Below are 23,003 nucleotides of genomic sequence, written 5' to 3'. Positions count from 1 at the left end.
GGCCTTCCTGTAACATCGGGTGGTGTAGGTGTCCTGGAGGGCAGATAGTTTGCCCCGGTGATGCGTTGTGCAGACCTCACTACCCTCTGGAGAGCCTTACGGTTGTGGGCGGAGCAGTTGCCGTACCAGGCGGTGATACAGCCCGCCAGGATGCTCTCGATTGTGCATCTGTAGAAGTTTGTGAGTGCTTTTGGTGACAAGCCGAATTTCTTCAGCCTCCTGAGGTTGAAGAGGCGCTGCTGCGCCTTCTTCACGATGCTGTCTGTGTGAGTGGACCAATTCAGTTTGTCTGTGATGTGTATGCCGAGGAACTTAAAACTTACTACCCTCTCCACTACTGTTCCATCGATGTGGATAGGGGGTGTTCTCTCTGCTGTTTCCTGAAGTCCACAATCATCTCCTTAGTTTTGTTGACGTTGAGTGTGAGGTTATTTTCCTGACACCACACTCCGAGGGCCCTCACCTCCTCCCTGTAGGCCGTCTCGTCGTTGTTGGTAATCAAGCCTACCACTGTTGTGTCGTCCGCAAACTTGATGATTGAGTTGGAGGCGTGCGTGGCCACGCAGTCGTGGGTGAACAGGGAGTACAGGAGAGGGCTCAGAACGCACCCTTGTGGGGCCCCAGTGTTGCAGATCAGCGGGGTGGAGATGTTGTTGCCTTACACTCACCACCTGGGGGCGGCCCGTCAGGAAGTCCAGTACCCAGTTGCACAGGGCGGGGTCGAGACCCAGGGTCTCGAGCTTGATGACGAGCTTGGAGGGTACTATGGTGTTGAATGCCGAGCTGTAGTCGATGAACAGCATTCTCACATAGGTATTCCTCTTGTCCAGATGGGTTAGGGCAGTGTGCAGTGTGGTTGAGATTGCATCGTCTGTGGACCTATTTGGGCGGTAAGCAAATTGGAGTGAGTCTAGGGTGTCAGGTAGGGTGGAGGTGATATGGTTCTTGACTAGTCACTCAAAGCACTTCATCATGACGGAAGTGAGTGCTACGGGGCGGTAGTCGTTTAGCTCAGTTACCTTAGCTTTCTTGGGAACAGGAACAATGGTGGCCCTCTTGAAGCATGTGGGAACAGCAGACTGGTATAGGGATTGATTGAATATGTCCGTGAACACACTGGCCAGCTGGTCTGCGCATGCTCTGAGGGCGCGGCTGGGGATGCCGTCTGGGCCTGCAGCCTTGCGAGGGTTAACACGTTTAAATGTTTTACTCACCTCGGCTGCAGTGAAGGAGAGTCCGCATGTTTTCGTTGCAGGCCGTGTCAGTGGCACTGTATTGTCCTCAAAGCGGGCAAAAACGTTATTTAGTCTGCCTGGGAGCAAGACATCCTGGTCCGTGACTGGGCTGGTTTTCTTCTTGTAGTCCGTGATTGACTGTAGACCCTGCCACATACCTCTTGCGTCTGAGCCTTTGAATTGAGATTCTACTTTGTCTCTATACTGACGCTTAGCTTGTTTGATAGCCTTGCGGAGGGAATAGCTGCACTGTTTGTATTCGGTCATGTTACCAGTCACCTTGCCCTGATTAAAAGCAGTGGTTCGCGCTTTCAGTTTCATGCGAATGCTGCCATCAATCCACGGTTTCTGGTTAGGGAATGTTTTAATCGTTGCTATGGGAACGACATCTTCAACGCACGTTCTAATGAACTCGCACACCGAATCAGCGTATTTGTCAATGTTGTTATCTGACGCAATACGAAACATATCCCAGTCCACGTGATGGAAGCAGTCTTGGAGTGTGGAATCAGCTTGGTTGGACCAGCGTTGGACAGACCTCAGCGTGGGAGCTTCTTGTTTTAGTTTCTGTCTGTAGGCAGGGATCAGCAAAATGGAGTCGTGGTCAGCTTTTCCGAAAGGAGGGCGGGGCAGGGCCTTATATGCGTCGCGGAAGTTAGATTAACAATGATCCAAGGTTTTTTCAGCCCTAGTTGCGCAATCGATATGCTGATACAATTTAGGGAGTCTTGTTTTCAGATTAGCCTTGTTAAAATCCCCAGCTACAATGAATGCAGCCTCAGGATGTATAGATTCCAGTTTGCAAAGAGTCAAATAAAGTTTGTTCAGAGCCATCGATGTGTCTGCTTGGGGGGGAATATATACGGCTGTGATTATAATCTAAGAGAATTCTCTTGGTAGATAATGCGGTCGACATTTGATTGTGAGAAATTCTAAATCAGGTGAACAGAAGGATTTGACTTCCTGTATATTTCTGTGATCACACCACGTCTCGTTAGCCATAAGGCATACGCCCCCGCCCCTCTTCTTACCAGAAAGATGTTTGTTTCTGTCGGCGCGATGCGTGGAGAAACCCGCTGGCTGCACCGCCTCCGATAGCGTCTCTCCAGTGAGCCATGTTTCCGTGAAGCAAAGAACGTTACAGTCTCTGATGTCCCTCTGGAATGCTACCCTTGCTCGGATTTCATCAACCTTGTTGTCAAGAGACTGGACATTGGCGAGAAGAATGCCAGGGAGTGGTGCACGATGTGCCCGTCTCCGGAGTCTGACCAGAAGACCGCCTCGTTTCCCTCTTTTACGGAGTCGTTTTTTTGGGTCGCCGGCTGGGATCCATTCCGTTGTCCTGGTTGAAAGGCAGAACACAGGATCCGCTTCGTGAAAATCATATTCTTGGTCGTACTGATGGTGTGTTGACGCTGATCTTATATTCAGTAGTTCTTCTCGGCTGTATGTAATGAAATCTAAGATGACCTGGGGTACTAATGTAAGAAATGACACGTAAAAAAACAAAAAACTGCATAGTTTCCTAGGAACGCGAAGCGAGGCGGCCATCTCTGTCGGCGCCGGAAGTAACAAGTCTCTGAATGTCCTTGCGTCGCCCAGCCAGAGTCCGGACTTAAACCCGATCGAACATCTCTGGAGAGACCTGAAAATAGCTGTGCAGCGAAGCTCCCCATCCAACCTGACAGAGCTTGAGAAGAGTTTGAGAGGATCTGCAGAGAAGAATGGGAGAAACTCCCACAAAACAAGTGTGCCAAGAAGACTCGAGGCTGTAATCGCTGGCAAAGGTGCTTCAACAAAGTACTGAGTAAAAAGTCTGAATACTTATGCAAATGTAATACTTCAGTTTTTTCTAAAACAAAACTTTCTCTAAAAAAACGTTTTCTAAATAACTGTTTTTGCTTTGTCATTATGGGGTATTGTGTGTCGATTAATGAGAGGGGAAAACTATTGAGTAAATTTTAGAATAAGGCTGTAATGTAATAAAATGTGAAAAAAGTCAAGAGATCTGAATACTTTCCAAATGCACTGTATGTATATATATTAATATTCCGGTCTCTGACATTGCGCATTCTGATATTTCTTCATTTCTTAATGATTTTTTTAGGTGTGCATTAGGTGTGTATCGTTTATTTCATTATTGCCAGGTATTACTGTACTGTTGGAGCTAAAAACACAAACGTTTCTCTGCACCTGCAATAACATCTGAAAATCTGTGTATAATTTGATCATACTGTACTATACACCTTGTTCTGACAGTGATGTGTGTTCTAAAGTCTTATAAGAAACTGTGCACAGTACCACAGGCCCACTTTTCAATTACTAAGTCATCCCCTTTCAACATGCCTCCAATAATCAATCCTCTCATCAATACTGGATCCTAAATAGTACTTCTTTAGATCTTTGAATAAGGTAGCAACTACATCACCCAAAAACAGAATCACCCCAGTCCACATTATGTATCGAGAGTGTTTTTCCTACTGAGTAGACTAGTATGTAAATGAGAGTGTAGTGTTGTGGTGATATGCTGGCTTCGAGGCAAGTAACACTGAAACACGCATGAGAGCATCAGCTGTTCCAGACAACTGATCACGCTCTCCACAGCCGATGTGAGTAAGAACTTTAAACAGGTCAACAGGGCCAGACAGATTACCAGGACGTGTACTCCGAGCATGCGCTGACCAAATGGCAGGTGTCTTCACTGATATTTTTAACCTCTCCCTGTCTGAGTCTGTAATACCAACATGTTTCAAGCAGACCACCATAGTCCCTGTGCCCAAGAACACTAAGGTAACCTGCCTAAATGACTACCGACCCGTAGCACTCACGTCTGTAGCCATGAAGTGCTTTGAAAGGCTGGTCATGGCTCACATCAACACCATTATCCCAGAAACTCTAGACCCACTCCAATAAGCATACCGCCCCAACAGATGATGCAATCTCTATTGCACTCCACACTGCCCTTTCCCACATGGACATCTATGTGAGAATTATATTAATTGACTACAGCTCAGCGTTCAACACCATAGTACACTCAAAGTTCATCACTAAGCTAAGGACCCTGGGACTAAACACCTCCCTCTGCAACTGGATCCTGGACTTCCTGACGGGACGCCCCCAGGTTGTAAGGGTAGGTACAACACATCCACTACGTTGATCCTCAACACAGGGGCCCCTCAGGGGTACGTGCTCAGTCCCCTCCTGTACTCCCTGTTCACTCATGACTGCACAGCTAGGCACGACTCCAACACCATCATTAAGTTTGCTGATGACACAACATCTGTAGGCCTGATCACCGACAACGATGAGATCTGGCCGTGTGGTGCCTATTCCCCCTCAGGAGACTGAAAAGATTTGACATGGGTCGTCAGATCCTCAAGAAGTTCTACAGCTGCACCATCGAGAGCATCCTTATTTCTTTGCATCACTGCCTGATATGGCAACTGCTCGGCATCTGACCGCAATGCACTAGAGGGTAGCGCGTACGGTGCAGTACATCACCGGGGCCAAGCTTCCTGCCATCCAGGACCTCTATACCAGGCGTGTCAGAGGAAGGCCCTAAAAATTGTCATAGACTCCAGTCACCCTAGTGATAGACTGTTCTCTCTGCTACCGCATGGCAAGCGATACCGGAGCGCCAAGTCTAGGACCAAAAGGCTTCTCAACAGCTTCTACCCCCAAGCAATAAGACTACTGAACAGCTAAGCAAATGGCTACCGAGACTATTTGCATCCCCCCCCGGTGCCCCCGCACATTGACTCTGTACCAGTACCCCTGTATTTGTTACTTTCATTTCTTATTATTTACTTTTTCTTAAAACTGCAATGCTGGTTAAGGGCTTGTAAGTAAGCATTTCACTGTAAGGTGTTTGGCGCATGTGACAAATACAATTTTATTTTATTTGATAAGTGACGCATCAGGCCAACTGCTCACAACCAGGACTCATTCCCATGGCCTTACACAGAGGATCCACTCAGCACTCTACACTAATCTTTAGATCTCAGGGCTGCAGATACACACACATACAAACATAGACACACACACACTCTCTCTCTGTCTCTCACACACACACACACACACACACACAAACATGTGCACACACATTCTTAAATGGAAAAACATACTCACGTAATTTCCCCCTAATAAATGCATACTTACTAAGGGACAGAGCATCTATGAATACATACTCAGCTGTTCCTCAGTCAATGCAGTCACTGAAATGGATTCCCAGAAATCTTTTTAGGTATGAAAGAGACTTTTACTATTAAAAGAGGAACCGTTTGTCAAGGTTATTAAGAAAATCTATTTGATTTAATGTTATTTAACTGTCAAACGAAAGCCTTATATTTAACTAAGTGGAGACCCTTACTGATAGACTCCCTCTCCATGTTTATCCAAGACAGTAGACTCCCTGAACTCTTATACACACACACACACAAACACATGCCCTTGGAACTGTGGGTAAAAATAACTAAAAGATGCTGCTAATAATAATAATGAACCAAGAAGACAGGACCCTGCTGTGCTGAGTGGCACATATGTGTGTGCGTATGCGTGTGTGTTGCCTGAATCACGGCCCTGAAAGCACACAGCTGTGTTACCTGTGTTGACTTCAGACACCCTGGGGAGTGTTACATCATATGCCCTCCACCATCCATCCATCCATCCATCCATCCACACACACGCACAAATACCACCCCCACCACCACAACCCCATGTGACCCACAGAGAGAGAATCCCACAGAGCGGTGACATCACTGCTGCTTGGCTAACACCATAACTGCAGCTGAACCACATAGGTGATACCACAGTAACTGAACCTGCCATAGCCCCAACCTCCCAATTGGCTGCTAAACACATTACACAATTGTGTCAATTGTGTTCGATCTGCTTATATGTGTGTTCTAGTCATATACAGTGGTCCTGGAAGGCTACTGGGTGTGCTAACCCATAATGTCTGCACACCTAAAGACTGTGTTAGCCCACTCAGCTAAAGCCTATGTATTAGCACAAGTATTTACTGTATGTCTCAGACAGTGTTATTGGAAAAGACTCAACCCACAGATATCGTTCCCTGAACCACCTCAGCTACACACAGTATTTCCCCTGATAAATAATCAAATAAAACATTATGACTATTCTGAACAAAAAACGCACCATTCATGCCGTTGTAGATGCTGCGGTGGTGAGGAGACAACTCGTCTCCAGTGGTCCTCCTTTGTACCCCCTCCCTGCCTGCTGGGGGGCTGGTGCTGTACCTCCCCTTCCCGTGCTCTGAACTGGGGCTGTGGTGGAGGTTCTGGTGTCGTAACACTTCAGGGCTCCCCACTATCACCCGACCCTTCCTCAGGTGCTCTGGTGTCCCCGGCAGTGCCTGTTTGGCCTCAGGGCTCCCACATCCAGCCCCAACCACGACCGGATTACCCCTGTGTCTCTGTGAGAGGTCTGGACTTGACTGACCCGGACCCTGGTTTGGCCCTAGCCCTTGCCCAGCCCCCAAGAGCTGTTTCTGGGCCAGCATGTCAGCACTGCTGGGTTTGGACTGAGCCTTGGCCTCCAGTCTAGTAGGGGATTTGCCGTGTTTCTCTGGGCTGCAGGGTCCCCGGAGGCCCCAGGGGTCAGGGCTGGTGAGGGACCCCCCGCGGGGCCTGCAGGCCTGTGGGAAGGTGTGGTAGTCTGGGGTGGAGCTGTGGCGACGGCCTGTAGACTCTGAGCCTGGGCCCTCTGGTTTGTCATGGTTAGAGCCAGGGTTGGAGCCCAGCCCAGGACCCTGGGTAGGGGGCTTTTGATGGGGGTGGTCGGGGTTGTCCGTGCTCCCCGCGCTGGAGTTGCTGCTCCCATCCCCCACGTCTCGGAGCAGGCACGTTGTAGCCCCCCCAGTTTGAGACAGACTACTCTGGCTGTCGATGGAACTTCTGCACCCTGCACCCCGCACTGCTCCCCCCCCTTCTCCCCTCTCCTCGTCCATTAGGATACACAGCTCCTTGAGCTCCAGGTTCTCTCTGATCACCTCTCCCTGGCGCTGCTCGAGCTCCTTCAGTTTGTGCAGGTAAAGGGACACCTCTTTTCTCATGAGGCCAGCGCTGTAGCGTCCCAGGCGCTGCCACTCCCGAGACACACGCTTGCCCTTCTGACGGTCGTCATCAAGGAAACAGCACAGGTCCCGCAGCTCTTGGTTATCCTCCTGCAACTTCTGGTTCACGTCCTGGATACACACACACCCACACACACACACACACACAGGAGCAAGCACAGAGGAGGTGATGCAGTTGAAGTCGGAAGTTTACATACACTTAGGTGGAGTCATTAAAACTTGTTTTTCAACCACTGCACAAACTACCTGTTAACAAACTATAGTTTTGACAAATCGGTTATGACATCTACTTTGTGTATGACACAAGTAATTTTTCAAAAAATTGTTTACAGATAGATTATTTCACTTATAATTCACTGTATCACAATTCCAGTGGGTCAGAAATGTACATACACTAAGTTGACTGTGCCTTTAAACAGTTTGGAAAATTCCAGAAAATAATGTCATGGCTTTAGAAGCTTCTGATAGGCTAATTGACATAATTTGAGGTGTACTTCAAGGCCTACCTTCAAACTCAGTGCCTCTTTGCTTGACATCATGGGGAAGTCAAAAGAAATCAGCCAAGACCTCAGTCTTGAATTGTATGAATTGTAGACCTCCACAAGTCTGGTTCCTTGGGAGCAATTTCCAAATGCCTGAAGGTACCACGTTCATCTGTACAAACAATAGTACGCAAGTATAAACACCATGGGACCACGCAGCCGTCATACCGCTCAGGAAGGAGACGCGTTCTGTCTCCTAGAGCTGAACGTACTTTCGTATAAAAAGTGCAAATCAATCCCAGAACAACAACAAAGGACCATGTGAAGATGCTGGAGGAAACAGGTACAAAAGTATCTATATCCACTGTAAAACAAGTCCTATATCGACATAACCTGAAAGGCCGCTCAGCAAGGAAGAAGCCACTGCTCCAAAACCTTCATAAGAAAAGCCAGACTATGGTTTGCAACTACACATGGGGACAAAGATCGTACTTTTGGGGAAAATGTCCTCTGGTCTGATGAAACAAAAATGGAACTGTTTGGCCATAATTTTTGGAGGAAAAAGGGGGAGGCTTGCAAGCTTAAGAACACCATCCCAACCGTGAAGCACAGGGGTGGCAGCATCATGTTGTGGGGGTGCTTTGCTGCAGGAGGGACTGGTGCACAACACAAAATAGATGGCATCATGAGGTAGGATGATGTGGATATATTGAAGCAACTTCTCAAGACATCAGTCTGGAAGTTATAGCTTGGTCGCAAATGGGTCTTCCAAATGGACAATGACCCTAAGCATACTTCCAAAGTTGTAGCAAAATAGCTTAAGGACAACAAAGCCAAGGTATTGGAGTGGCCATAACAAAGCCCTGACCTCAATCCCATAGAAAATTTGTGGGCAGAACTGAAAAAGCGTGTGAGAGCAAGGAGGCCTACAAACCTAACTCCGATATACCAGCTCTGTTAGTAGGAATTGGCCAAGATTCACTCAACTTATTGTGGGAAGATTGTAGAAGGCTACCCATAACGTTTGACCCAAGTTAAACAATTTAAAAGGCAATGCTACCAAATACTAAATGAGTGTATGTAAAAAGACAAGGTATCGGAGTGGCCATCACAAAGCCCTGACCTCAATCCCATAGAAAATTTGTGGGCAGAACTGTAAAAGCATGTGAGAGCAAGGAGGCCTACAAACCTAACTCCATTACACCAGCTCTGTCAGGAGGAATGGGCCAAAATTCACTCAACTTATTGTGGGAAGCTTGTGGAAGGCTACCAAAAACGTTTGACCCAAGTTCAACCATTTAAAAGGCAATGCTACCAAATACTAATTGAGTGTATGTAAACTTCAGACCCACTGGTAATGTGATGAAAGAAATCAAATCTGAAATAAATCATTCTCTCTACTATTATTCTGACATTTCATATTCTTAAAATAAAGTGGTGAGCCAAACTGACCTAAAACAGGGAATCTTTACTAGGATTAAATGTCAGGAATTGTGAAAAACTGAGTTAAAATTTATTTGGCTATGGTGTATGTAAACTTCAGACTTCAACTGTCCATCACAGAAGATTGAAATATAACAAAACCAATTTGACATAGAAACACAGGATTATTATTATTATTTTTAAACAATATGTATTTATTATTAAAAAAAATATGAATAACATTCCACCCATGGGGACACGTCATTTCGACTGCAGGCAAGGGCTACTCCATATCTTCAGCAGTTCCAGCTCTTATGATAAGCATACAAGCAACAAGTGGTCCATTGGGTTGAATTATGTAAACCACTTGAAGACTACCTTGCTACATTCAAAACCACCTACCGTTGTTATTTTTAAGGAGTTTGCAGTGGTAAATTACAGCTTTTTTAACGCATGACTGATAATAATAATTAGACCATGGCTTTTTTCATCAGGAATCCATCAGACACCCATAGAGCAGTGCGCAAACTTGTGCGCCCAGCATTATCAACATCACACCTGCCTCACCTTCAAACCCCGGATCTCTGTCAGGTGCTGCTGGAGTCGCCGGTTCACCTCCCGGATCAAATTTCCGTGGTCAAGCATGACGCCCATCTTCTCGGCTTCTGCCCTCCGTAACCGCCGCACCAGCTCCTCTTTCCTCCACTTCACCAGCTCCTCGTCGCTTATCTTGGAGAGTTCCTCCGCTGGACTCTCTGCGCTCTTGGCCATCAGCTGGGGCTGCGTCCCCTTCTCCATCGTTGAATTTAGGCTAGCCTACTCTAATGAGAAGATAACACTACGACGGTAACCTACTAATTCAGTGCAAAAGCCACCCAAACGTAACTCCTCACCTGCACTTACCCAAATGTACACTCTTTATCTAACGTCCAGATTTATCTAACGCCCATTTTAAAGCTATCCAAGACAAGCAGCGCTCTCCTATATTCCCGCCTTTCTCAAAGTAGTCCGCACGCGGTCTCTTCTGGAGAGCCCATCGCCGGCTCGTGGGCTGTTTCTGGGCATGCCTGCTGCACATAAAGCCTTTGCCTATGGCTCTCCTGCTCCTGCGCTTCGGCCAGAAGGGAGAAGTAGTGGCTGCAGATGCATCTCGAGAAGCAACGGTGCTCTCTCTCTCTCTCTCTCTCTCTCTCTCTCCCTTTCTCCCTCAGGGGTTGAGTGGCTAGGACGCGTTGTCTTCTTGCGCCATCTGCTGCAGGATTTTATCCTTGTAAACCAATAGATTTTGCACAAAACTGTATTAATCAGGTTTTCAATCATATAACTAGGCCTAGTGTGGACTTTATTAAGATTGAAAACCCTGTGAAGATATTGGTCGGCATAAAATGTCTACTATGGAAGCTCTTCCTGCCACCAAAAAAAAGGAAAGGTGATCTGTATCACATTAATCCAATGTGCACATTGAATTTTCATTTAGCACTCTTATCCAAAGCGACTTTCATTAGCAATTAGGGTTAAGTGCTTTTCACCCAGTCGGTTCAGGGATTTGAACCAGTGACCTTGACCACTAGGCTACCTGCCTTAGCATCAGGCCCTCTTCAATTTTCAATGATAACCTTATGCATATTCTACAGTCATTTACAGATTGAGAGAGAGAGAGAGAGAGAGAGAGAGAGAGAGAGAGAGAGAGAGAGAGAGAGAGAGAGAGAGAGAGAGAGAGAGAGAGAGAGAGAGAGAGAGAGAGAGAGAGAGAGAGAGAGAGAGAGAGAGAGAGAGAGAGAGAGAGAGAGAGAGAGAGAGAGAGAGAGAGATTCAAAACATTTTGATCTCATGGGTGGTCAGTCCTCACATCAATATCTGAGTTTCAGGACTCAGGCTAGGACCCATATGCAGACACAGGAGGTGGATAGTGCGAGTCACAGAGTTTTAGATAGTACAAGGGGCAGGCAAAAGGTAAGTCAAGGCAGGCAAAGGGTCATAGTCGAAATCAGAGTCAGGCAGGTACAGGACGGCAGGCAGGATCAGGACAGACAGAAAGGTCAGAACTGGGAACACTAAGAATAACTAAAGATAGAGCACAGGAACACGCTGGTAGGACTTAACGGGACAAGACGAACTGGTAACAAACAGAAAACACAAGTATAAATGCACAGGGGATAATGGGGGACACGGGAGGGGGGTGGAGACAAGCACAAGACAGGTGAAACAGATCAGGGTGTGACAGTGAGAGTTCTTGCGTCTATGTACACTTGGCAAAAAAAGAAATGTCCTCTCACTGTCAACTGCGTTTATTTTCAACAAACTTAACTTGTAAATATTTGAATGATATTTGAATGAGCATAACAATATTCAACAACTGAGACATAAACTGAACAAGTTCCACAGACTTGCTGTGAGATGTTACCCCACTCTTCCACCAAGGCACCTGCAAGTTCCCGGACATTTCTGGGGGGAATGTCCATAGCCCTCACCCTCCGATCCAACAGGTCCCAGACGTGCTCAATGGGATTGAGATCCGGGCTATTCGCTGGCCATGGCAGAACACTGACATTCCTGTCTTGCAGGAAATCACGCACAGAACGAGCAGTATGGCTGGTGGCATTGTCATACTGGAGGGTCATGTCACGATGAGAATGCAGGAAGTGCACCACATGAGGGGGGAGGATGTCTTCTCTGTAACGCACAGTGTTGAGATTGCCTGCAATGACAACAAGCTCAGTCCGACGATGCTGTGACACACCGGCCCCAGACCATGACGGACCCTCCACCTCCAAATCGATCCCGTTTCAGAGTGCAGGCCTCGGTGTAACGCGCATTCCTTTGATAATAAATGCAAATCTGACCATCACCCCTGGTGAGACAAAATCGTAACTCGTCAGTGACACTTTTTGACAGTCCTGTCTGGTCCAGTGATTGCAGGTTTGTGCCCATAGGTGACGTTGTTGCCGGTGATGTCTGGTGAGGACCTACCTTACAAAAGGCCTACAAGCCCTCAGTCTAGCCTCTCTCAGCCTCTTGCGGACAGTCTGAGCACTGATGGAGGGATTGTGCGTTCCTGATGTAACTTGGGCAGTTGTTGTTGCCATCCTGTACCTGTCCCACAGGTGTGATGTTCGGATGTACCGATCCTGTGCAGGTGTTGTTACACATGGTCTGCCACTGCGATGACGTTCAGCTGTCTGTCCTGTAGCGCTGTCTTAGGCGTCTCACAGTCCAGACATTGCAATTTATTGCCCTGGCCACATCTGCAGTCCTCATGCCTCCTTGCAGCATGCCTAAGGCACGTTCGCGGAGATGAGCAGGGACCCTGGGCATCTTTCTTTTGGTGTTTTTCAGAGTAAGTAGAAAGGCTTGTTTAGTGTCCTAAGTTTTCATAACTGTGGCCTTAATTGCCTACCATCTGTAAGCTGTTAGCGTCTAAACGACCGGTCCACAGGTGTATGTTCATTAATTGTTTATGGTTCATTGAACAAGCATGGGAATCAGTGTTTAAACCCTTTACAATGAAGATCTGAGAAGTTATTTGGATTTTTACAAATTATCTTTGAAAGACAGGGTCCTGAAAAGGGACATTTCTTTTTTTGCTGAGTTTATTTGAGTGGTTACATTTATCCTGCCCCCTTCCTCAGCTGTTTACCAAATGAAGTGGCGGGGAGAGTGCTTTGTTATTGTTTGGGATCCCAGATTGCCCTTTAAAAGGGGTCAAACTGCAGGACTGTTCAATGTCCAGGATCCAGACTTACTATCTCATAATTATGACTAACATATCTCATAATAATGACTTACAATCTCATAATTAGGACTTAGCATCTCATAATAATGACTTACATATCTCATCATTATGAATTACTATCTCATAATAATAACTTACTATCTCATAACTCTTAATCAGACAATTTTTGGGGGTGGCAGGAATGTGGTTTTGTATATGAAAGCTCGTTCCCGCCATTATTATGAGATATGTTTATGCAAACTGTATCAGATGAATCACAGGTGTGTGTGTGTGTGTGTGTGTGTGTCTCTGTGTCCAGAGACATAAAAATTCCCCCTTTAAAAGGAGTCGACCTGCAGGAATATTTAATGTCTCACTATCTCCTAATAATGACTTACTATCTCCTAATTATGACTTACTATCTCCTAATTATGACTTACTATCTCCTAATTATGACTTACTATCTCCTAATTATGACTTACTATCTCCTAATTATGACTTACTATCTCCTAATTATGACTTACTATCTCCTAATTAAGACTTACTATCTCCTAATTAAGACTTACTATCTCCTAATTATGACTTACTATCTCCTAATTAAGACTTACTATCTCCTAATTATGACTTACTATCTCCTAATTATGACATACTATCTTATAATAACGACTTTCTGTCACGGATCCTCCCGGTACTATTCTTTGTTAAAAAGAAAGATGGGGGACTGCACCCCTGCATTGATGATCAAACTCTGAATAAAGCCACCGTTAAATTCAGCTATCCTTTACCCCTCATCCCAACCATCATCGAACAAATACATGGGGCGCAGTACTTTACAAAACTGGACTTGAGGAGCGCCTACTATCTGGTGCGCATTCGTGCAGGCGACAAATGGAAAACGTCCTTTTCCACGACAACGGGCCATTACGAATATCTCGTAATGCCTTTTGGCCTGTCTAATGCTCCTTCAGTCTTCAAGGCCTTTGCTGGAACGGGGCGTAGTGGTTTATAGAGACTTTGGTCTATTCTGCTGACCGCGCCCAGCATGTCTCGTTAGTCAGGTCTGTCCTGGGTAGACTGTTGTAGCATGATCTATATGTTAAATCAAGATAAGTGTTTGTTTTTCCAGCATATCCACGGATGGAGTGGAGATGGAGGAGCAACGCGTCAGCGCAGTCAGGTCATGGCTCATCCTCAACTCCGTGAAAGCAGTCCAGCGATTCCTGGGGTAAAGCCAACTATTTCCGGAGGTTCAACCGGGGCTTCAGGACGATGGTCGCTTGTTTGTACAGATGAACTTGGTACCTTCAGGCTTTTGGAAATTTCTCTCAAGGATGAACCAGACTTGTGGAGGTCTACAATTTATTTTCTGAGGTCTTGGCTGGTTTCTTTTGATTTCCCCATGATGTCAAGCAAAGAGGCACTGAGATTGAAGGTAGGCCTTGAAATACAACCACAGGTACACCTCCAATTGACTCAAATGAAGTCAATTAGCCTATCAGAAGCTTCTAAAGCCATAACATCATTTTCTGGAATTTTCCAAGCTGTTTAAAGGCACAGTCAACTTAGTGTATGTAAACTTCTGACACACTGGAATTGTGATACAGTGAATTATAAGTGAAATAATCTGTCTGCAAACAATTGCAGACAGATGCACAAAGAAGATGTCCTAACTGACTTGCCAAAACTATATTTTGTTAACAATAAATTTGTGGGGTGGTTGAAAAACGAGTATTAATGACTACAACCTAAATCTATTTAAACTTCTGACTTCAACTGTATGTGCCCTCTGTTCCCCATTGTCCTTGTCGGTTATTGTTACCATGTCCGTTGGTCCTGTGAGTATCTGTGCTATTGTATCGGCTTCCATGCTGCGTGTTATTGTGCACTTGTTTTATGGGTCTCGTCCCATGTATTATTTAGAGGTTTACACCTCGCCCTTTGTTTGGGTGGAGAATTTTTATTTTTTAAACTATTTTGCATTCCTGAGCTTGTCTCCAATCTTAAGACAACGTGACACTTACAATCTGATAATTGTGACTTAGAATCTCATATTTCTGATTTACTAACTCATAACGACTTACTTTAGTAATAATGCCAGAAAAGCCGGTATTTGGAGAATATAGTGGCACGGGTGTTATTAGGCCTGAGACGAAGTTGAGGGCCCTAAAACCTTGCCAATATATCCTCCAAACACTGGCTTCGACGGCATTATCACTTTTATACAAAGGTTACCAACATATTCAAATAATAATTGACATATTTTCATTAAAAACGTTATTTTGATGAATTTATTCATACCATTTCATCCTTCCACGAGATATAGTCCCGACACAAATCTAGGGTTAGCACCCAAGCCGGCTCGGTTGCTAGAGAAGAGACCCAGTCATTAAGTCATTGTGTTCTAAATCTATGGACACGACCCAGTAGTTTGTTCTAAATGTTACGTTGCCATGATGGCTGGCAATGTTCTTCTCCCTTGCTTGCTAGCTAGACAACTTTGGCTAACACAGTCACGTCAAACAGTGTACCCAGAATAACAGCAAAGTAGCTGCATTTGCATTTGTTTAAGCTGTTTCCTAGTGATTTGGGGGGGAATACATCCACAACAATGAGCTAATGATGTGCGATTTTACCTGGCATAAAACATTTTCTATCTCACTGTTCAGAAGAGATAGCCAACTACACAGCTAATACAATCGCTTCAAACTGAAACTGTAATGACAGTCAACTATCTGCATTTATTGTTCATTGAAAAAATGTAACTGCCAAGATATTTTATGTAAATAAATGATGCGACTTTGGGAATGGAGGTCCTCGAGAGCTGTTGACAGTGAATTGGTGAGCCTCTGAACGGTAAAGGTTGGAAACCGTTACTCAAGACAGACAGGTTGCCTCCCACAATGTAGGCCAACTAATGTTCCAGCTTTTTCTGCCCTTTGTCTCAGATTTTCCATGACTACTCTGCCATAGTAGAAGATATTTAGTTGCTCTAATGACCACTAAAATTAGCTTTGATACCGTGACTGGGCAGATTTTGACCAATCATCATGACTATTTGAGCCCAATAACTCACTAATGAACGCTACAACATAGTGTTGTGGACAGAGAGGTGGTCTTCATGGCAGGAACAAAGCAGGAAGTAAGGTGTGTTGAGGAGTGGATGATTTTATTTACCACTGTCCAAAAGTGCAGGTGCCAAATGTAAGCAAAGAAAAGGAACAGGTAGATTTACTGTAAACAAAAGGTTTAGTACAGGTCTACTGCCAACACCTACCTAGTCATCGGTGTGACAGACTTAACCTACAATTCAAATGACCTAACAACAATAGAAAGAATAAAAAAGGAGACCATAGAATGAATAGCTATTGTTAAGCTATATACAGTAGGTCAAGAGTAGCCTGGTTGTCGTCTCTGCGCAGCTATTAAATGAAATCAATTTGTATTTGTCACATGCCCCGAATACAACAGCGCCGAATACCTTACAATTCTTACTTACAATCTCAAACCAACAATGCAGTTAAAAAAATTACAAATTAAAAAACTACCTTTTTTAAAATTTATTTTTAAGTAACAATAGCGAGGCTATATACAGAGGGTACAGAGTCAATGTGCAGGGGCACCGGTCAATGTGCGGGGGCACCGGTTAGTTGAGGTAATTGAGGTAATATGCACATGTAGGTAGAGTTTTAAAGTGACAATGCATAGATAATAACAGAGAGTAGCAGCAGGGGGGGAAAAAGGGGAGAGGGGGATTAGATGTTCAGGAGTCTTATGGCTTGGGGGTAGAAGCTGTTTAGAAGCCTCTTGGACCTAGACTTGGCGCTTCGGTGCCACTTGCCATGCGTAGCAGAGAGAAAAGTCCATGACTAGGGTGGCTGGAGTCTTAGGGCCTTCCTCTGACAACACCTGGTATAGAGGTCCTGGATGGCAGGACGCTTGGCCCCAGTGATGTACTGGGCCATACGCACAACCCTCTGTAGTGCATTGTGGTCGGAGGCCGAGTAGTTGCTATAGCAGGCAGTGATGCAACCTGTCAGGATGTTCTTGATGGTGCAGCTGTAGAACCTTTTGAGGATCTGAGGACACATGCCAAATCTTTTCAGTCTCCCGAGGGGGAATAGGTTTTGTCATGTCCTTTCACATCTGTCTTGGTGTGCTCGGACCATGTTAGTTTGTTGGTGATGTGGACACCAAGGAACTTGAAGCTCTCAACCTGCTCCACTACAGCCCTGCCGATGAGAAAGGGGGGCGTGCTCGGTCCTCCTTTTCCAGTAGTCCACAATCATCTCCTTTGTCTTGATCACGTTGAGGGAGAGTTTGTTGTCCTGCCACCAAACGGCCAGGTCTCTGACCTCCTCCTCTGATCTTATTGTTGTCGGTGATCTGTTGTGTCATTGAAAAACTTAATGATGGTGTTAGAGTCGAACCTGGCAGTCATGAATGAACAGGGAGTACAGGAGGGAACTGAGCATGTATCCCAGAGGGGCCCCCGTTTTGAGGATCAGCGTAGCGGATGGGTTGTTACCTACCCTTACCACTTGGGGGCAGCCTGTCAGGAAGTCCAGGATCCAGTTGTAGAGGGAGGTGTTTAGTCCCAGGGTCCTTAGCTTCACGATGGGCTTTGAGGGCACTATGGTGTTGAACGTTGAGCTGTAGTCAATGAATTAGAATTCTCATATAGGTGTTCCTTTTGTCCATGTGGGAAAGGGCAGTGTGGAGTGCAATAGAGATTGCATCATCTGTGGATCTGTTAGGGCGGTATGCAAATTGGAGTGGGTCTAGGGTTTCTGGGATAATGGTGTTGATGTGAGCCATGACCAGCCTTTCAAAGCACTTCATGGCTAGAGACATGAGTGCTATGGGTCTATAGTCATTTAGGCAGGTTACCTTAGTGTTCTTCAGAAAAGGGACTATGGTGGTCTGCTTGGAACATGTTGGTATTACAGACTCAGACAGGGAGAGGTTGAAAATGTTGAAAATGAAAATGAGAGCATGATCACACAGTCGTCCGGAACAGCTGATGCTCTCATGCATGTTTCAGTGTTACTTGCCTCGAAGCGAGCATAAAAGTAAATTTAGCTCGTCTGGTTGGCTCGTGTCACTGGGCAGCTCTCGGCTTTGTTTCCCTTTGTAGTCTGTAATAGTTTGCAAGCCCTGCAACATCCGACGAGTGTCGGAGCCGGTGTAGTACGATATGATCTTAGTCCTATGTTGACACTTTGCCTGTTTTATGGTTCTTCGGATGGCATAGTGGGATTTCTTATATGCTTCCAGATTAGAGTCCCGATCCTTGAAAGCGGCAGCTCTACTCTTTAGCTCTGTGAGGATATTGCCTGTAATCCATGGTTTCTGTGATTGGGGTATGTACTGTCACTGTGGGGACGATGTCATCGATGCACTTATTGATGAAGCCAGTGACTGATGTAGTAAACTCCTCAATGCCATCGGAAGAATCCCGGAACATATTTCAGTCTGTGCTATTGCATTCCACTCCATGGCAAGTACTAAGTCAGGAGGTGAGTAATACATTTATTAGAAATGAAGCATTGCAGTGTTATACACTTTCACATGCACAGTCATTTGGATTATGTCTCAATGGGTAGTTTTATCAAAATATAATAATAGTTTCAATAAAATAATTATATAATCTCTACCTCCAATATATTGCAATATAGAGGGATTGCTACAGTAAACCTTTCTTCAACACCAGCACTATTCTTTTAGTGTACATACTAGATTTTGACATGTTCCATTTCATATGCTACACAGTATTAGACAGTTTGTCATGTGGTCATCTCTGTCCTGGTAATTGAACTAGTAATTATGTTAAGGCTGAATGGAGCCTCAAATATCTGCTGAATGCCATCAGACATGTCTGGTGTTTTCTTTGTTATTAACCCCAGGCTCCATCCATTAAGGACAAGCCAGGAGCAATAATGGCCCACACAAAGTTAATGTACATCCACAGACACCTAGGCCAGGAAACAGATATCAATTCTGCTCTGATTAGCAAACCAAAGACTTCATAACTTGTCTCACTCACTGCCTGTCTGTTTAGACAAAGTCCCCCCATCAAAGCCATAACTTTGCATTAAATTGTGCAGCTGAAACTGGCTAGACCTGCTTAAGAAAATAGGCAAAGGAGTCTGTCAGAATTAGATTTCGAATCTGGCATCCTGCAGTGACCCTGGACCAGTTGGACCAGTTCTATAAGGTTAGCCTACCCCCTGTAAGCAGAAAGGCTTGGGTCTGGCAGATACTTCTACATCTATTTTGATCAGGCAATGGAATTTACATGAAAAGTAGCATTGACATTTACTTTACATGAGTTATTGTCGTATTTAATATGTTTTTCTATATAGTAGTAGCCTTGGTTATCGTGGCTATACGTGTGCAATTTCATAGGGAGTATGCCTCTAGTGCACCTGCTCCTCTCTTTGATCTTCTTCAGGTATTCAACTCCATTCCCAGCGGAGGGGTTGGGGCGTTGTCTTGTTATGGACGGAGACCATAACCAGGTAACTCCCCGCCACAGCGCACGACTCCCCGGCGTATTGCAATGTTTTGTTTATTTGGCTCTCTTTCCCCGCCCCCCGAGGAAGAAATTAGTCAGGCAACACCTGTTTTCTCAGAAAGGTATTGTAGGTGTGTCCTGAAAATACAAAGATGGTAGAGAGTTGTTAAAATTGAAAGTGTCATCCGAGTTTAGGCAGCGACAAGATGAAGTTTCCCGAGGTAACAACGCTTCTCTCGGTTCTGGCCGTGGTGTTTTTACGCGGGGCGCACGGTTGGGATGCGCCGCCGTTTTGTCATAGCTATGATTGTCCTGAGTTCACGGTCGTTAATAAATATGAGGTAAGTGAATATAGAGACCTATGACACGTATGATAACTGATGTAAGAAGCTTGAGGTGTAGTTGTTAAATAGCCTAGCGTTGTTTTTACTTGAACAGGACTTTGAGGAACGTGCGTACCAAGTGAGCCGCTGGATAACCGTCGACAGTCAGGGTGTCTCTGACCACGACGTGAAGGCTGGATTCACGAAACTGTGGGACTACACCCAGTGGGACAATAAAGCAGGTGGATGTCTCAATGCTGTTTAAACTGCAATAATGACCTTATTGATTAATTGCAAGTTCTAGCATGCAGTATTGTGTATTACTGAAATGTGCTTCAAGGAAATGTAATTTATATCAAAGTCCTTTGGCATAAAGGTGACTATTCAATACTAATGTAGCCTACAAATGTTCCATACCAATGAAATGTTAATTCCCCTATTTAGTGGACATTCGTTATTTAATTGTTTTATCATGGTATATCAAGGTTATTCGATTATAAATCAACTTATTTTAGGCCAAATAGCCTCGAGGCTCCATCTTGGATATGGAGCCTTCGGCAGTGGCTACAAAAACCGAGTGTTCCGGTTTTCAGGGGAATTGGAAAGAAAGCCTGTGACACGACTTTCACTTTTGGACATTAACAAGGCAACACTCCATCTTAATTCCTCCTCCACATTTACGGGATCGGTTGAACAGTGCAGAAGAGAACCTCCCCCGACAGTTTTTTTTCTTCTCGGCAAGACCACTATGTATGGGGTAGTAGTTTCAGGCGTTTCTTTTACGCCTGCTAAATTCGGTTAAATGTATCAAGTTATATGTCCACAGCCGTTGGAGGCTCGGGCAGAACGGTGCATCTCAGACACACAAGCAGCATAGCGCTGCAATGCTTATAGTCTACTGCAGCGATATGAAAGTGTCCCATTTGTTCTATGACAAACACACGTCGATTTGTTCCGAATTTAAAATAAATCAAATTGAACACAATGTGAAGAAATCACTTTGTTCACCATAAAGGGACACACTTTATATTATATGAAAACTGGGATTGTGACAAATCAGTTGATTCGCTAGCCAACTCCGGTACATTCAGTGGGAGAGAGACAACAATGAATGAGAGCAGTCCACCAGGAAATTAGTATGATTTCCCGTATCACTAGTAATCTAAAAAATGATTACAGTGTAAGGCAGATCAAATCGTATATCATGTTAATTGTAAAGTTGAGTATATGTAGATTAAGCCATATTCCCCTATTTTTCATTAATAGGTTGTTCATAGCATATGAGATTTGAAAATAAAATCTACGATGTACTATTTTTCATTTTATTTACTATAGCAGTGCATACTAGTGGACAAATTGCACACATCATAGATAAATAATAAATACCCCAAAAAGCAGGACATCTGAGCTTTCTAACTGTACATGTCATTACTAGGTACTGTTTATGGCCCTCTTATGAAGATCTGTTTAACATGACCATCCACTTAACACTCAACATTAAAGAGAAAAAGACCTATTATTACACGGTAGCCTAGTAACATGGACAAGTGCAGTGTAATTACAGTAGCCTACACAACTGGAAGCCTACCTGTTGGAATGCACAATTTCAATATTTAAAATATGAACTTAAAATCTTTCAATTAAACTTTTCTAAAGGATGAATAATTTGAATGAATATTATCTTTCAATCAATCCTTTTTATCTGATTTTTGGTTGTAAAATGTATGGTGTGTTTTTTTTAATCATTCCTTCTCAGGTGAACATGTCAATACTCATACCTGGCCTGCACTTATTTCTACGACTGAGGTAGAGGATGGTGGAGAGAAGCATGCATCTCTCTCTTTCTATGTGGCTCCAGAAGATACAGTCCTCCCCACTCCCAATGATGCCTCAATCAGGAACGAGACTATGCCGGCCTGCACCATATATGTCAGGTGAAGAACCACCATTGCCATCCTGTTTCACTAACTAGGGGCCAAATCCCGCTGTAGAAGTTTAAGTCCATGTCTCTGTTTTTTAACTCTCTTTCTCTCTTTCTCAGGACTTTCAGTGGTTTTCTGTCAGAGTACAACTTCCAGGAAAATTTGAAGAAGCTACGTGATGCCCTGACACAGGCTGGGAAAGCATTTGACTCCCACCGGTTCATCGCGGCAGGGTATGAAGGCCCGTGGACTCTGATTGGCCGACACAATGAGGTCTGGATCCACGCCACCTGAGGAAGGCAGATTAAACTAATAAACACAGAGATTTAAAATTCCAAACAAATGTTCAATGATGGGTACACTTGCCCATGCATATAGTGTGCGCCATTTGGAATGTTCAATTAGTACGCTATGAAAGTTGATATGTCAACTACAAAATGTCATTGGTGTATTGCCTTAAACTAAATGATTTGCTACCTCAGAATGCTGTAGCTACTTTTATCTCATCCAACCATGGCAATTTCTAAATTGGGTTGAGGGACTTCTAGTATACATGTGAAGCCATTACTGTGTCCCATAGAAAAACATACTAGAGTTTCTTCACTTTGGGGGAGTGGCTTTCTATAGTCTTTACTAGCTAAATATATTTTTGGGCACCTGTTCTGTTAAAATTATAATCTTTCAACCATCTAACTGTCGCAAATCAAACAGAGCAGGTTTAGTAAATTATAGATTCAGTATTGTAATCCACAAACACAAGATGCAGTTTTTTAAAACATCAATCCCTAGCATTTTATCAGCAATCTTTATTTACACTATGAATGATTTGTTCTATAAATGATTTGGTCTTTCTACTGCCACTTATATGCCTAGTCCCTTGTAAAATATATTTTGCAATCTCAATGGCCTGCTCCTGGGTAAATAAAGTTCAGATAAGAACGATAACAACATGCTGTATAAGAATGTGAAGTTAGTCCACAGTCTCAGGTTCATTTTCTGCCAGAGTGATTAGGAAGCGACTGGTTGTAGGAATGTTGTGCAGCAAGTAACCTCAAAAGTACCTAGCCACATTCTCAGAATATTCTCAATTTCCGCAAGAGATAATCACAGTAAAGACACATGAGAAGCTTACATATTATATCATCTAGTGAGGAGTGATACTTACAGATAGATGTACTTTTGTACCCGCAAATTACTTTACTTATATATTAATGTAAATCAATATAAATATACCCAGCTTTGCTTTAAGAATCTTTTGTTGACAAGGAACAAGGAAGTGGTTGGATACATGTCAGACAT

The 23,003-nt window shown here is 44.4% G+C and overlaps 2 protein-coding genes across 3 annotated transcripts in view; one reads left to right on the top strand and one right to left on the bottom strand.

Annotated features, from left to right (window-relative positions):
* The window catches only part of ccdc85a (coiled-coil domain containing 85A), a 39,468-nt gene extending 29,050 nt beyond the window's left edge, over nt 1-10,418 (bottom strand). For both annotated transcript variants that reach the window (XM_024424858.2, XM_024424859.2), the window contains exons 1-2: nt 9,801-10,418; nt 6,393-7,440 (exon numbers count right to left, since the gene is read on the bottom strand). In XM_024424858.2, the coding sequence (XP_024280626.1) occupies nt 6,393-7,440; nt 9,801-10,031 (1,279 nt within the window). In that variant the 5' untranslated portion in view covers nt 10,032-10,418. The remainder of the gene's footprint in view (nt 1-6,392; nt 7,441-9,800) is intronic.
* A 9,157-nt stretch (nt 10,419-19,575) lies between these two features.
* Nucleotides 19,576-22,673, top strand: soul2 (heme-binding protein soul2). The gene is made up of 4 exons (XM_024424857.2): nt 19,576-19,800; nt 19,898-20,024; nt 21,539-21,716; nt 21,824-22,673. Exons 1-4 carry the CDS (start codon nt 19,666-19,668, stop codon nt 21,996-21,998), a joined length of 615 nt encoding a protein of 204 aa, XP_024280625.1. The 5' UTR covers nt 19,576-19,665; the 3' UTR covers nt 21,999-22,673.
* The last annotated feature ends 330 nt before the right edge of the window (nt 22,674-23,003 follow it).

The sequence above is a fragment of the Oncorhynchus tshawytscha genome, linkage group LG06 (genome assembly GCF_018296145.1).
Source record: "Oncorhynchus tshawytscha isolate Ot180627B linkage group LG06, Otsh_v2.0, whole genome shotgun sequence".
Taxonomy (NCBI): Eukaryota; Metazoa; Chordata; class Actinopteri; order Salmoniformes; family Salmonidae; genus Oncorhynchus; species Oncorhynchus tshawytscha.
Note: the sequence above shows the minus strand (reverse complement) of the source record. Positions and strands in the feature narration are given on the sequence as shown.